The 15,826-nt window shown below is 40.0% G+C and overlaps 1 protein-coding gene across 1 annotated transcript in view; it reads right to left on the reverse strand.

Moving 5' to 3' along the window:
• hace1 (HECT domain and ankyrin repeat containing E3 ubiquitin protein ligase 1) overlaps nt 1-12,165 on the reverse strand; it is a 42,970-nt gene extending 30,805 nt beyond the window's left edge. The window contains exons 1-6 of the mRNA XM_055013480.1: nt 11,881-12,165; nt 5,946-6,000; nt 5,614-5,703; nt 3,686-3,790; nt 1,387-1,462; nt 1,105-1,236 (exon numbers count right to left, since the gene is read on the reverse strand). Coding sequence (XP_054869455.1) covers nt 1,105-1,236; nt 1,387-1,462; nt 3,686-3,790; nt 5,614-5,703; nt 5,946-6,000; nt 11,881-11,968 — 546 coding nt within the window. The 5' untranslated portion in view covers nt 11,969-12,165. The remainder of the gene's footprint in view (nt 1-1,104; nt 1,237-1,386; nt 1,463-3,685; nt 3,791-5,613; nt 5,704-5,945; nt 6,001-11,880) is intronic.
• Nucleotides 12,166-15,826: the final 3,661 nt, after the last annotated feature.

Below are 15,826 nucleotides of genomic sequence, written 5' to 3' on the forward strand. Positions count from 1 at the left end.
ATCAAAATTAGTCAAAAATGAACCTCAGTCAAATTGTCCCCCCAGATTCCTAAGGGTTAAAACAAAGATAAGTCATTATAGTTATATTTAAATTTGACTTTATTTACTGTGGAAAACTTTCAGGGAGCTATTTATTTAAGCTTTTATTCAACTTTATAAGAGATGCTTCTGAGTCTATGAAATCCATGCACTTCTGGAGCTATTATTTTCTATTTGTTTGATTAACTAAACATACTTTAGGCATTCAAATAAAGTTCAGTGTTTCAATTATTCAAATATTTTCATGCCAATTTTTATACTTTTACTGCAAGTATACTTTTCACTACAAATGTTTGATAGGAGAAAAGACTTACGAGGAGTGTAATGGTCACCCACACCTTTTAATTCATCATTGAAACGTTTAATTAGAATAGTCCCTGCCAGACTTTGGAGGATCTTTGTTTGCACATGCACTGTTGACAGAGCCTAAACACAGTAGGGTGTCGTCATTTTTCCAGAAATTCAATGCTATGTTTCCGTTTCAGGAATGACAACCAGTACATTGCAATCGTGTCAGCTGCTGTTTCCATATGTGTTTTTCTGTCTTTGATATGAAGGTAAGTAACTGGTAAATGGTCTGCAATTACACAGCGCTTTTCTACCTCAGCAGTGCTCAACGCACTTTACCATGTCTTTCTCATTCACACAAAGGCGACAGAGATGCCATGCAAGGTGCTTGTCTGATATCTGGAGCAACTTCGGGTTGTTTGGCCCAAGGACACTTCAACATATGGAGGGTTATGGGATTAGCCAACAAACTTGCAATTAATGGACAACCCACTTTCCCAAGTGAGCCACAGTCGCCCTGCCCGGCACAGCTCTATTCAAGTATGAACAAAGCTGCGTCCACAGTCCACTTTTCAGCCGGTGCACACAGCCATACAAACCATAAACTGGTCTTAACAGTAGTTACACTCACTTACCGTGAGCACATGATGGATGCACCCTACGCAGTGGATAGCTAATGCTATGGTTGCTTTGATCCCCATGCTCTTCTAGCAGGACTGAAAATGTGTGACGCATATCTATGGTTTCAAATTGCTGAGATATTTTGAAATTGCTTACTGTTTTGTGTCCATTTTGGCAGGCTACGTGTAAAGCAGTCTGCCCCATGGCATCCTCCACATCAACATTGGATACATGCTGGACCAGATCATGCAGAAGCTCTGTTCGACCATTTACTGCCAACCAGTGGATCTGCAGCAGAGAAAAATGTGAACAGTCACTATCCTGACTACACAAATGAATTAACCACCAGTCACACAGGGAGCACACTAATGATGATTATAGTGATCTAAGAAATATAGTACAACGTGAAGCAAAACCAGAGAAATAGAGTCAACTCACAGCAGTCAGTCCCTCATTGTTGCAGATATTGACATCAGCATTATATTCCAGTAGTTTGCCCATACACTTCTTCTGTCTGAGGTAACAGTGAGGGAAAGGGTTTAGCATTAGTGTCACTATGTATACAGGTACTCTGTTTCATGCCATTTTACAGTCATGACTATGTTTACAGTCAACTGAAAACAACATACAGAAAACAAGTCAAAACAGAAGGTATTCAAAAGAAACATTAAAGCCAAAGATTTATCCAGTTACATTCTTAGTAGAGGAAACAGTTGGATAAGCTACATTTGTTTCCAAATGTACACCGATTAGGCATAACATTATGACCACTGACAGGTGAAATGAATAACACTGATTATCTCCATCATGGCACCTGTTAGTGGGTTGGATATATTAAGCAGCAAGTGAACATTTTGTCCCCAATGTTGATGTGTTAGAAGCAGGAAAAATGGGTAAATGTAAGGATTTGAGTGAATTTGACAGGGACCAAACTGTGATGGAGGGATGACTGGATCAGAGCATCTCCAAAACTGCAACTCTTGTGGGGTGTTCCTGGTCTGTAGTGGTCAGTAACTATCAAAAGGGGTCCAAGGAAGGAATAGTGGTGAACCGGAGACAGGGTCATGAGCAGCCAAGGCCCATTGATGTACGTGGGGAGTGAAGGCTGGCCCGTGTGGTCCGATCCAATAGATGAGCTACTGTTGCTCAAATTGCTGAAGATGCTAATACTGGTTCTGATAGAAAAGTGTCAGAACACACAGTGCATCACAGTTTGTTGCGTATGGGGCTGCATAGTCACAGACCAGTCAGGGTGCCCATGATGACCCCTGTGCACTGCTGAAAGCACCAACATTGGGCACATGAGCATCAGAACTGGACCGTGGAGCAATGGAAGAAGGTGGCCTGGTCTGATGAATTGCGTTTTCCTTTACATCATGTGGATGGCCAAGTGGGTGTATGTCACTTACCTGGGGAACACCAGGATGCATGTGCAGAATGCAAGCCGGTGGAGGCAGTGAAATGCTTTGAGCAATGTTCTGCTGGGAAACCTTGGGCCCTGCCATCCATGTGGATGTTACTTTGACACCTACCTAAGCATTGTTGCAGATCATGTACACCCTTTCATGGAAACGGTATTCCCTGATGGCAGTGGCCTCTTTCAGCAGGATAATACGCAGTGCCACAAAGCAAAAATGGTCCAGGAATGGTTTGAGGAGCACAACAACCAGTTTGAGGTTGACTTGGCCTCCAAATTCCCCAGATCTCAATCCAATCCAGCATCTGTGGGATCTGCTGGACAAACAAGTCTGATCCATGGAGGCTCCACCTCACAACTTCCAGGACTTAAAGGATCTGCTGCTAACATCTTGGTGCCAGATACCACAGCACACCTTCAGGGGTCTAGTGGAGTCCAGGCCTCAACAGGTCAGGGTTGTTTTGGCAGAAAAAGGGACCAACACAACATTAGGCATGTGGTCATAATATTATGCCTGATCAGTGTATGCTTCAATGAGATAGACAGTGTGAGGCCACTTGGCTCAGTTCTCAAGTGTTGTCTATTGTTTAACATTATTATGTATCTAATACATTTTAATGTGCACCATAGTGACCAGTATAAAATGAAACAGGGCAGACAGTAACGTAGGCTTTATTAACTCTCAAACAAGCTAATCAGCTGATGCTGATTCTGTCCGGTTGTATTCTGGCATTAGGTGGACAGTGGAATCAAGCATAACAAATACAGCAAAGATGTAATCTTGTCTTCTGGACAGCTAAAATGTTGTGTTGTGCCTTAAAATGTTTCTCTAAGCTGAACTAAGTTTGCTGTGCTTCTGTCTGGTCAGCTGCTGATGACTGGTAGATCTTGGATTACAGAATGTGGCATCATAGCTGGGGGTTGTCTAAAATTCAGATTCAGAAAACTTTACTTGACCCCAGGGGGGCAATTAAAAATGGTACATATGACTAAATTAACCCACTATGGCCACTTGCAGCATTTCTAAAAGAGAGTGAAATGTAATCTGAGCCATTTTTTGAAACTCAAATAGAGGTATAGAGTTAGTTTTAAGGACTGCCCTTCTGTCTTGTGCACACAGCAACAAAACGTAGGAAAGAAAAAGACTGCGAGATTATAAATATATTATATTTTAAATGCTTAACAACGGTGTTGCAATGATCACTGAGGAAGAAAAGGCTTTCAGTATGTATAAATCAATATATGACCGAAAAAGTAAACTCACTGGGAATCACCAACATGTAAACACAGATTAAATCTGTTATATATGTATTCTCATACCCATTCCTAGCAGCAAGGTGCAGAGGGGTACAGCCTGAGATGTCCTGGTAGTTTGGGTTGGCTCCTCTCTTCAGCAGCAGAACCAGACACTCCACTGACCCGCAGCTGTATAAAGACAGCACAGTACCACTTACTGTCTGAGTAGCAGACACCAGTACATATGCAAAAAAAACTCCCTTTTGCTAAATATGTATGTATGTATGTATGTATGCATGTATGTATGCATAGTGCTTAACAAATTTATTAGACCACCTGTAATAAAAACGAGAAAACAAATTTTAGAAATCTGTCAAAAACTTGTTTCAAACTAAAAATTGCATTGTTATTTATTAGGCAAATAAACTGAAACAACTAAATAGTCCTTATTCACATATATTAACCAAACATCTTAAAATTGTGTATGACCTCCTTTGGCCCTGACAACAGCTGCATTCTTGCTGTCATTGTTTTTATGGACTTTTCAGCAGTCTCTTTTGTTATTGAACTCCAAATAGTTTGTATCTGTTCCCAGAGACTTGCTTTGGATGAAGCTGTTGTGCCATTCTATTTTTAAATTCAATAAATCTCAGATCTGTTCAATAGGATTCAAGTCTGGACTTTGACTTGGCCAGTCATCAGTTCCAGTACTCAAGATTCTTTTTCTTGGTCCAGTAGTCTCTGCACAGCTTTGAAGTATAACTGGGGTCATTGTCTTCTTGGTCTATGAACCCATGGTTCATAGAATCAGGTTCAACCAATCAGGTTCCATCCAGAAGGGATTCCATGATACACCAAGATGTTGTGGTAGACCGTCTTGTTCATGCTACCATCCATTTGAACTAATTTGCCAATGCCGTTTCCACAAATGGAACCCCATACCATAATGGAATCTCCCCCGTGTTTCACTGTGGGTTAAGTGCATCTAGCATCAAAACGTTCTCCAGCTTTTCTGCAGACATAAATACAATGATGCTGACCGAAGAGTTCAAACTTGGATTCGTCCATCCAGAGTACCTTCTTCCAGTCATTTACAGTCCAGTGCTTGTGCTCCCTGGCAAGTTTTAGGCATTTCTGGATGTTATGAGGGTGAGACAAAGGAACGTACATATTCGGATACCACCATCACGAATGGATATTCAGGTCCAGCCTTGCTCACAATCAGTCTTAAACCCTAATTCTAGACACATTTTGTCATTTCTTTACCACCTTTGATGTGTGTTTGGGGTCATTGTCTTATTGAAACCTTCTATTTGGTGATTTTAGGTTTTTCTGAAGAATGTGAAGGTAATCCTCCTTCTTCATTACACCATTTACTTTGTATAAAGCACCAATTTCACTGGTACCGAAACAGCCCCAGACCATAATACTGCTACCACTAAGCTTGACGGGTTGGTGTAGTGTACTTGGGGTTAAAGGCCTCACCTTCTCTCCTCCAAACATATATCTGGTCATTGTGGTTGAATTATTATGTTTTTTTTTTTAAAATCTGATCACAGAAATTTCCTCCAGAAGGCCTTTCTTTGTCCATATGATCAGCAGTAAACTTCAGTCAAAGGGCCACTTGCTTCTTGCATGGCGATGGAAAACACTCTTGACTGTTTCAGCAGCATCTAATTCATTGCAGACCTATTTTTTAGCAATTGTTGGTTGACCATCCTAAGCAACTGTCTCTCAGCAGCAGGTAATATAAATCTTCCTTTCAATAGTTCCGAAATGTTACTTGTGGTCCAAATCTGTGATTTATTGAGCAGTGCAAATGCCAAAAAAGAGAAATCTGAAGACATTATTTCATAAATAATCATCAAATTTATGACTAAATGTGTCAGTTAATGGAGATACTGATCTGTATCTCAATAAATTAGCACACTAGGGATCGGCGTTAGGTAATAACGTCGATCCCTGGTGCTTTCTCTAAAAAGAAGAACAGTGTAAGCATTATTGTATCTTACTTGGCAGCAATGTGCAGCAGACTTCTCTTGACCCGTCCAAAGGCGTAGTTCACATCAAACTTGGAGTTGAGCAGCAACTCTGACACTGACCTTTTAGAGACAGGATGGAACGGGAAAATCATTTCTTCTGGAGGGGACAATATTATACCTTTGCAGTAGTAAAGATGTGCAAATGAAAGTAAAAACAAAATGAGGCTTGTTTCTATCTGCCAAAGTAGATAAATATGCCATAATATATGTATTTTAGTTCAAGCACAGTCTGAGAACAGCAATACAGTATTACAGTGTATACTAATACATTACCCATGTTGTACAGTCAGGATGATGCTTACCTATGCTGGTCAGCCATGACCATAGGCATCAGTGTGTACACAGCAGTTTCATTATCTATGGAGGAGAAACAGATGAGTAATAAAACTATAACTTGATGTCATCCATTTACATTTGGTTGTTGATGGTTTCTCCACTTCTGAATCTATATGTACAGCTTTGGAAATGATTAGTTGATCATCTGTTTAAAATGTCTGTAAAACAAAAAACATTTGGTAACAACCAATTGTTTACTAGGTAGCTTTACTCATTATCAACAAACAGAAACTGAATGATACTGTTCAAGACAGATGAACAGACAAATAAAGTATTCACTACTTTAATACAGAGTGTTTTTACTGAGCATCTGAGGAATCACACACTAGAAGTTCCGATCAAAGTTTCCTCCACTGTGAAATTAATCTCTTGGTCAGTAGATTCATCAGTTTGACATGTACTGCTGTTAATTAAGACTCACATTCAGTGTTAGGCAGTAATGTTTGCGGGCCATTCTTGAAAGTAAACAGGCTTATCAACTAGGTCATCTACAAATTACAAGGAGAAGTGGCCACAAAGCTGAAACAAACCACCAACAGCCATCGACGTTTGTAAAAAGGTAAGCTAACATTCATAGAACGTTGCTGTTCAAAAACTGCATAAATATTTTACATCCATTTAGCATGTTTACTAAAGCTAAATCCAAGTAGCAAACAGGACTTGAGTGAACAGGTCAGTAAATCATTTACTGAAAATGCTGCTGTGCTTCAATGGAAAGAGCAGGCAGTTGTGGTAATCTCAACGCTAGGTGAGCAACACAGACAGAGTGTGGTTCAGAGTTTGGAAATGGCAGCAAAAACTAGATTTACTGAATGAGATCATCTGACACTAAGCCTTTTCCATTAACCTTGCCATAGATCAGAATAACACCTCTGACCATGGTAACTGTACACAGAGATGTAGACTACTATGGTCTTAAAGTGCTCAGCAGATACAAAACTTAAAAATGCAAAAATTAGAACAAAATGCCACTGAAAGGTTTTGTTTGAACAGTTCTATCCATCCATCATCTATACACCGCTTAATTCTCATTCGGGTCATGGGGGGCTGGAGTCTATCCCAGCTGACTTAGGATGAAGACAGGGGACACCCTGGACAGGTCACCAGTCTATCACAGGGCTACACATAGAGACAAACAATCACACTCACATTCACACCTACGGACAATTTAGAATCATCAATTAACCTCAGCATGTTTTTGGACTGTGGGAGGAAGCTGGAGAACCTGGAGAAAACCACATATGCACAGGGAGAACATGCAAACTCCATGCAGAAAGATCCCAGATCCAGGCCGGGACGCGAACCGGGGTTCCTCTAGCTGCAAGGCAACAGTGCTATCCACTGTGCAGTCCTGTTTGAAGATATGCTGACTAAAATTAATAAAAATCAAATAACATTTTTGCAAAAATTCATTTTGCTAAGACAGAAACTAACCTTAATCAATATCAGGTGCCAAAATAAACTCTGGTTCTAAAGTATCCATGAGTGGGGGATTGAGTCATAGTCTTTCATGTAGTCAATTCAGGCTGTACTCAGGCTGGTCTGCCTAGTCTTTAAGCCCTGGGTGATTGCTCTTTTGACCAGTAGCTTGTGCTTAGACCTCCTACTGTTGTTCTTCTGAGCTTTGCTCAAGTGCTGACTCATGTGCCTGCTCAGTTTAGCCTCTATGTAGTTCACACAACTGATGTAGTTCGAAAGTGTTGCACTCTTGGCAATTTTTAGTGCCTGTCTTGTGCTTCTTATCCATCCAACAGCTCTCTGACATGACACCTTCTGCACACACACAAAGTTACATATACATGCGGAGCAACAAACTATAGTTTCTAAGTTAATGTAAACTTACTGACAAAAATGTATTAGATACTGATTTTAAACAAATGCATTTGCATTTACTATATACAGTGCTAGGGTTTCATGACAGTTCAGTGGTTACCACTGTCAGCTCAAAGCAAGTACGGTAAGTTGTGGTTTCAAACTTGATCAGTTAAAGCATTTTTGTGTGGAGTTTGCATGTTCTTCCTTTGCCTACGGAGGTTTCAATGTGTATTCAGGCTTCCTCCCTCAGTCCAAAGACATGTATAGTAGGTTTTTTTGTGATTCTAAAGTGGCAATAGGTGCGTGCATGATTGTCTGTTTTTTAGCTCTGAGGTGCCCTGCCTTTCACCCAGTGTCAGCTGCGATAGACTCCAGCCTCCCATCAGTACCAGTCTAGGGAGTGCAGGTGTTAAAGTATCACAGTCTACAGTCTGTAGAAAATAAGCACAATCAAGAGGCTGCACTACAAGATTCATACCTCTTTTTCCAAACAAGAATCAAAGGTTAAATTTGAAGTTGATAGAAACATTTAAAGCCAATTTAGAAAAGTGCTGAAGCAACCTTAAGCACCATTCGCACTAGCTTTAGTTCGTGAAGATGTGGCCAAAGTGCACCATTACCAAAGTGAAGAAACTAAAAGTGCAGAGAAAGGAAATGTCCATGACCCAGACCATTCCAGCTCATCAGCAATACAGAAGAGATCACGTTATGATCTGAACATGTATGGCTGCTTTAGTTCAATGTTACTGAGGTGTCTCCAGTGAATCTCTCCTCCACCAACTAGAGAAAACTGGACACTACAACAGTGTGTGAAGTAGTCTCCAACTCCTTGTTCTACTCTCTGGCTTTCCACTGTGAGCTTTACACACCAGCTGGAACGTGTAGCAGTTGGAAAACTGGTTCACGTGCTGTTATGCCAAAAACAATGGGGCTGCAGAGCAGAACAAGGACACCATAAAGTTCTGCTATGAGATAGCCAATGTCTGAATCTGCGTTCCAAGAAAGTGGAGTTGGAGTCCATCCAAATGATGAGACATTCATTAGAGACACAGTTGAATGATACAGAGCACCACCACAACGGCAACAGGGACAAGCTTGGGCGAGTCAATAAGCAACAACTGAACTGTCAAAACTACTATCTGTCATGGCAGCTATAAAAGGAATCAATACTTCAGGTTACAACTTTTAGAATAAAATCTAAATGAAAACAAGATACAGCAAGTTCAGAAAGGGGTGGTTTAAAGCAGTGCTTGATTAAAAAAATTACAAAAGAGAAAAAAAACACACACTTTCATTAAAACTGTGTGTCTTTTACATTGAATGATGGATTACTATCTTGTCTTATTGCATGTTGCATAGACAAACTAAAAAGGTAAGTGGTACAAACAGTGACCCCCACTGACCAAATTTAAAAATACACAAAGCATATTAAATCAGTGCTTCGTGGCTAGATGGAATTCTGTCGGTGTAATTTGCGGAGTTGCAAGATTTCCCTGTAGGGACTTCTGTGCAATCACTGTGACGACCTTCTCTAGCTGCCTCTCAGTTATGCTGTTACATTTCAAAAAAATCAGAGATTACAAGAATAACAAACATATTTCAATAATGTTCACCATCCACGTTTTCAGCAAACAATGCGGCTGTCAAGATCCTTGCACCACCACATTCTCTGAGCTATGAAGTTGTAAAGAAAAAGTGCAGTTCAATCATTAGGTTAGACCACTAAGTCAGCATCAGAGGTCATCACAGATCCAAAAATGTGTGCCTGAACCCACAAAGACCAAGAATTGAACTACCATGAACCAAAGCTGATCCATCTTTTATTTGAAAGCTAGGACCCTCACTCACATAGGACTCCGAAATGCCAGACTCAAGCCTAGCCAGGAGACACAGATGTAACTATCACATTGTTACAAACAAGTGATGTACAGGCTGTCAAACAAAACTTTATGAAAAATCAGTAGTCTTCTCCCTTGTGCCTAGTCATGACGTACACAATCCTTCTCCTTGTCATGTAAGTTGGCAGAGTGCATCCATGTTTTCAGTTTTTTTCTGTTTTTACCCTCATTACCTCACTTTTTAGGTTCACCTGCTGTCATGGTGATGAATTTAGAATAATAAAAGTAGTATTGGAAATGCAAAACATAGATTCAGACCCATATGTGTTCCAGGGATGGGTTCCAGAGTCTTAGGTCCCTGGGTTCAGGTGGATGGATAAAGACCTTTTGTCAGCATCTAGTGAAAGCCCTCCCCTGCAGAGTCAGTCAGTAAATTCAGTCTAATTATTTTTACGTCTCACTTTGTCAATGCATTTCACTCATGTGAGAGGCTTATAGGCAGGGCTCTATGCCAGGAAGTCTGGTAAGGTAGTTAAAAGTGTGACAAAGTGCACAAAGGGTTCAGGTTGTGGTGGATCGGTGGGTCAAACACAGGACTTTCACAATGGGGTCATCCAATCTAAGATAATCAGGAGAATTTTAAAATAATATCTGTAAAACAGAACAATGTGAACAGAATTCTTAAATGTTATTTCTTATCTGGGTAATGTTTTGGAATCTGTAAGGTAATACAAGTAAATCAGATGGTCTCTGATTATGGGTGAGTAGTATAAAAAAAAAAAAAAACAATCCGTCATCAAAGTCCCATCTTTGTTCACACATTAACCAAAAAATAAATGATCACGTAGAAGTCAACTAGTGTTCTATTCAGAACCATATGTTGCTGCATGTCAAAATAATACAAAACATACAGAAAACATTTTAATATTACACACTTGATCACACAAATGAATGTAAAGTTAATGTGTCCAATGTAATGTCTGATTGAGCACATATGACAAACTGTATCAAAAAAACAAAAGTAATGCTAGATATGGCTGCATTATGCTGATGTCATCCTAATGTAGTGATGATTCTCAAAGAAATTTCACAAAACTACATGACAAGCTCCTCCAAACTCAGGTTTATCCCTACAAAGTGGAGTCTGAAAATGAAAAATATATTCACAATGTAAATACCTGGAAATAAAAGCTGAAATGTTGATCTCTTGTCTCATATTCATGGTTTGATGTCAAACCCAAATGTTTTCAGTCTACAGCAAAAATAAAGGAACTGACCTCACTGTTCCAATACTGTTGGAGGGGAGTGTATATTGTGCATCTAGATATTCAGTTTTCTTCTCCTAATAAGTATTTTAAATTTTGACAGCTCAGTCAACTTTTAAAAAAACATCAAATTACCAAGTTCAACTTATTCAAGTGAATGTTCCTAAGTTCTGAGTGTTTTCCATTGCTGGATGAAGTATTTCTGTTGCAACATCACTCGTCAAACAGTGACCACATGTGCTTCCTTTCAGTACCATTAATTTTAGTGTCTTCCTTTTTGAAGTGCTAATTTGTAGTCTCTGTAGATCTTTGTCTTTTTCATCTGGCAGGAAAGACATATTCTGCTAATGCAAAATCTCTTTTTAGTTCCAAATAACATTCTCAACTACTTTGGCTTTTAATTTCTTTTTAGTTTCCTCTTTCCTTTGTTTGCTCTACAGCCTGAGGGTACTGTATAGGATGGCTCTGTTGTTGCATATTGTATGCACATAGGTCAGTTAATAAACTTAAGAGCCAGGTTTCATACATGAACCTTTGCCGGCATATTTGCTCATACAGGTCTTAATTCCCAGCGCCATGTGTCACATCAGTCAGGCAGCTGCGCTTATCATACTGCAGACTACAAAAACACTATAAAAAACATATCTGCACCTAGAAGACACAGTGCATGTAAATAAACAATACACATTTAATACTTGAAGTAACACAGTTCTTTTTAGGATTCTTTGGAAGTACCGAGTGAGTCCCCCCACTGTTCAGTCAGGCTGATTACCAGAGCACTGACCCACTCTACTGTCAGCTGAGTCACTCAACTGAGTAGAAGGTATTTTACTGATAGAACACACTGCAGTGACCCTCCAAAACATCACTGATAGTGGCAGAGGACGTGGACTGCTGTGCCACAGTTTACCACGTGAGCAAAACTATTTGTGCGTGGAAGCTGACGCTGTTTAGCGAATGCCTTTGAGATCCTACATCGTTACCTTCCGGGAGTTCCACGGTCCTGGCCCGGCGGAGGGAACGGGTCAGCCGGTTGAGCTGTACGTTAAGCTGCTCCATCGCCCGTTCCATTATAGGTTCCACACGATGAACCAACTCAGGAACAAAGCCTCGACCTTCTCGTTTATTTATTCCTTATGGGCTTGTGTCGCTCCTGGGCGTTGTCCATCGGCGCTGGCTGAAAGGAACCGTTTCACTAGCAGACAGGCTGACTTCTCCGCTCAGTGTTGTTGCTCTGCTTACAGTACAGACTGTGGAAGATGACGTCACCCGTTGATTTCTGAAGCGATGCGTCTGCTACTTCCTGTTTGCCATCTTGGATTTTTGGGAGCTAGAAAATAGCTGTGATGTAGGGGGCGGACCCGGAAAGCAGCCGCCGACCGACAGTTGTATTGACATTTAAAATGCACTCCACGTATAGAAAGGTCTGCTCATAGAAAACAGTCTATGTATATAAAATCACATTGTTTCAAGTTGGTCAAATCTGACAGTGGAACGCTTTATTTCATTCTTTTACAACTAATTTTTGGTCTCACACCTGTCAGTGAACTGCAGCCCCGTGGCTGGCGTGTCCATTCGCCTATGAGGCGTTTAGGGAACATCGGTAAACAGCGCCTATAGTCAATGAGGAGCTTGCCAGTTTGTAGGAATAATGAGAGTAAGAGTGGTCCCAAAATGAATCAAGTGTGGAATCCCTGACAATCTTGACATTAATGCAAAAAATAAATACAAACAAAATAATCATAATTATAGTAACCTTTTGTATTTTTATCCACATCTCGACAATATCACATATAAAAGGTGCAACCTAATGTGTACTGTGTATTTGCCCTCCTACAGATTCCTTCTATTTTGCATATTTGTCACACTTAAATGTTTCAGATTATCAAACTAATTTTAATATAAGACAGACATAACATAAGAAAACACAAAATACAGTTTTTAAATGATGATTTTATTTATGAAAGGAAAAATTCTGTGCAGTACCACCTTGCTCTGTGAGAAACTGGGCTAATAACTGAAATTAAACCCAGTTTGACAGTTGGGTTAAATTTCACCAGCCACACCCATGCATGATTACCACCAGGCTTGTTAAATCTAAATGTCACATAAATAGAACCTGTCTGGCATTGTGAGCTGAAGAGTCTCAAAATACAGCACACAATGCCACATTCTAAAGAGTTTCTACACAGGGGCCTACAGGGACCAGTGCCCCTGTCCAAATGTCACTGGCCCCTGTGCTGATTGAAGAATAAACTGATCACTTTATAGCAATGATATGCTCCAGCACCGAAACGGAAACTAAAGTGGCTCTACGCTCTATAGGGGAATTAGAACAATGGACCCCAAACTGCAGAACAGCTTTGCTCCTGGTGCTGTTTGTCTGGTGTACAGATGGTCTGCCTGCATTTGATGGGATTCGGGCTTACAACAAATTTTGGAGAAAGGATGAGATAGTTTTCTTGTGACTCGCACAAGGTAAGCAAAATTATGTCACCTTGTAAAGTGATTTGTTGCAAACATGACTGTGTTCCTGTTGTTCCACATTCCAAGTTTGTAAATGTCTGATCTCGCTATGTTTAGCATTGCTATGCAAAATCATCAAAGCAAATATCAATCAAATATCACGATGGTGTGATGATGTTAACCACGTAACCTGAGTCTTGGCTGTTGCATTTTGATAAATAATACTTTGGTGAATAAAGTAATGAACAGTATCCACCCTTGCTAAGTATGGATGGTAACATTACTAGTTAAATGAGATGGATGCCTCTACGGTTTTCCTCTCATTGTAGGCTAGTTGGCATGAGGCAAGAAAGGGACATTACATGCTTTTTTGCCCCAGATTTAAAAAGTGAAAGCAGCGAGGTCATGTCAAGGTGTTGAGAGAGCTGAGGAGCAGGAAGAGGAAGAGCCAGGCAATGAAAGTCACAGAGAGGGACGTTAACCTGCAGGGACAGAAAGAGGAACAACCCAGTAAAATTTGTCCTGAACCGCCACTGGTTTCAAGAACAGATATGAAACAAAGTCATGGGCATTTATCAGTTTGGAAAGGGTTACAAAACCATAAGGCTCTGGGACTCCAGAGAACCACAGTGAGAGACATTATCCACAAATGGAGAAAACGTGAAACAGTGTTGAGTCAAAGGTGGAACTTTTTGGAAGATGGTGGTGGTAGTGTGACGCTTTTGGGCTGCTTTGATTCCACAGGACCTAAACTTGTCATGATTGATGTAGCCATGAGTTCTGCTTTCCATCAGAAAATCCTCCAAGAGAAAATCCACCCATCAGTTCGTGACCTAAAGTTCAAGTGCAAATGGGTTATACAGCATGACAATTGCTCACAGTACACAAGCAAGTCCACCTCTGAGTGGCTCAAAAAAAAGCAAAGTTAAGACTTTGGAGTGGCAGAGTCAAAGTCCAGACTTGAATCCAACTGAGATGCTATGGCAAGACTTTAAAAGGAAGTTCATGTTCGAAAACCATATAATATGGCCGAATTGAAACTATTCTGCCAAGAAGAGTGGGCCAGAATGGCTCCTTGGCGATGTAAAAGACTGATCACAATCTATCACAGACGATTAACTAACATTGTGTCTGCCAAGGGTGGCCCAACCTTTTATTAGGTTTAGGGGCGCAATTACTTTTTCATAGGGGTGGTATACCTTTTCAATAAACATCAGTTAAAACTGCATTTTGTGTTTTGTGAGATACATCTACCTAATATTAAATAAATATTAGTTTGATGATGTGGAACATTTACATGTGAAAAATGTGCACAAACAGAAGACATCAAAAAGGTAGCAAATATATTTTTCCCAACACTGTATGTGATTATAGCTGAAGTTAGCATGTGTAAGTTAACATTAGACTGTGTGCAACCTCTGATGGTATAACCTGTTCTAACATCACGCTATAAATTTGTTCTGTAAATACAGCTGCTTTTCCTAAATTGGTGAGTGTTAAAAGTGAAAGCGAGGCACAAAATTCTGTTTGTCATTATAAGAAATTAGTCAACCGTTAGCTGTAGCTAAGTTTCCTGCAATCATTGTTGATCAATCATAATGGATTGATAATGTTATTAGTCTTAATTATTTTTTTAAAATTTGCATTTATTTGTCACGAATACATTGCAGTGCTGTGAAATATTTCTTTTCGCCTATGCCAATGGGGGTCAGAGCGCAGGGTCAGCCATAGTATAGTACCTTACAGTACAGGCCTTGGCTTTGCCCAAGGATCCGACAGTCGCCGCATCGGGGTTTGAACCTCTGACCCTCTGATCAGTAGATCCAGAGATTCCTGAGGCTGTCTGAATGTACCGTTCATTTATGAGCAGTAAACCATCAAGTGAACTGTTTGTTTCTGATCACTGTACCACAGCTGGTCCGGCTTTGATTTGTAGTATTTTTACATATACATATACACGACAGAGGCTTCCTACACTTTTGTACACTTAATGGCATTGCACATCTAATTATATATCAATAAAATTACTTGCCAGTCGATCTAGACAGAATGATCCTTGAGGACAAAGACACTGATATGTGAGCCTGTAGTTATTTCAGAGAGACTGTGTAAGCAATAAATAAAAAGAAATGGCTATGATTTATTTTCATTTGTTTAAAATGTGTTGGCAGTGGTATGTATTTGATGGCAGAATCTCTGAGTCAATCAGTGTAAAATTCTAAATAAGTTTTTCTAGGGGCCAGGAACCAAGACTTATGGCTTTGCTGTTGCCACAAGTCTTACAGATTTTAAGACTGTAAAAGCTAATGATTTAAAATGAAATATTAATACCATCACTAGTCTGACTCATTAGATTTAGGTTATGGGTATTAGCCTGCTCTTGGCATTTTGACACCCTTCCGCTGTCTGTGTGTTACCGTTTTCTTCATCATTGAAAACAACAACAGCAACATCTGGGCAGCA

This window comes from Amphiprion ocellaris, chromosome 9 (assembly GCF_022539595.1).
Source record: "Amphiprion ocellaris isolate individual 3 ecotype Okinawa chromosome 9, ASM2253959v1, whole genome shotgun sequence".
Lineage (NCBI taxonomy): Eukaryota > Metazoa > Chordata > Actinopteri > Pomacentridae > Amphiprion > Amphiprion ocellaris.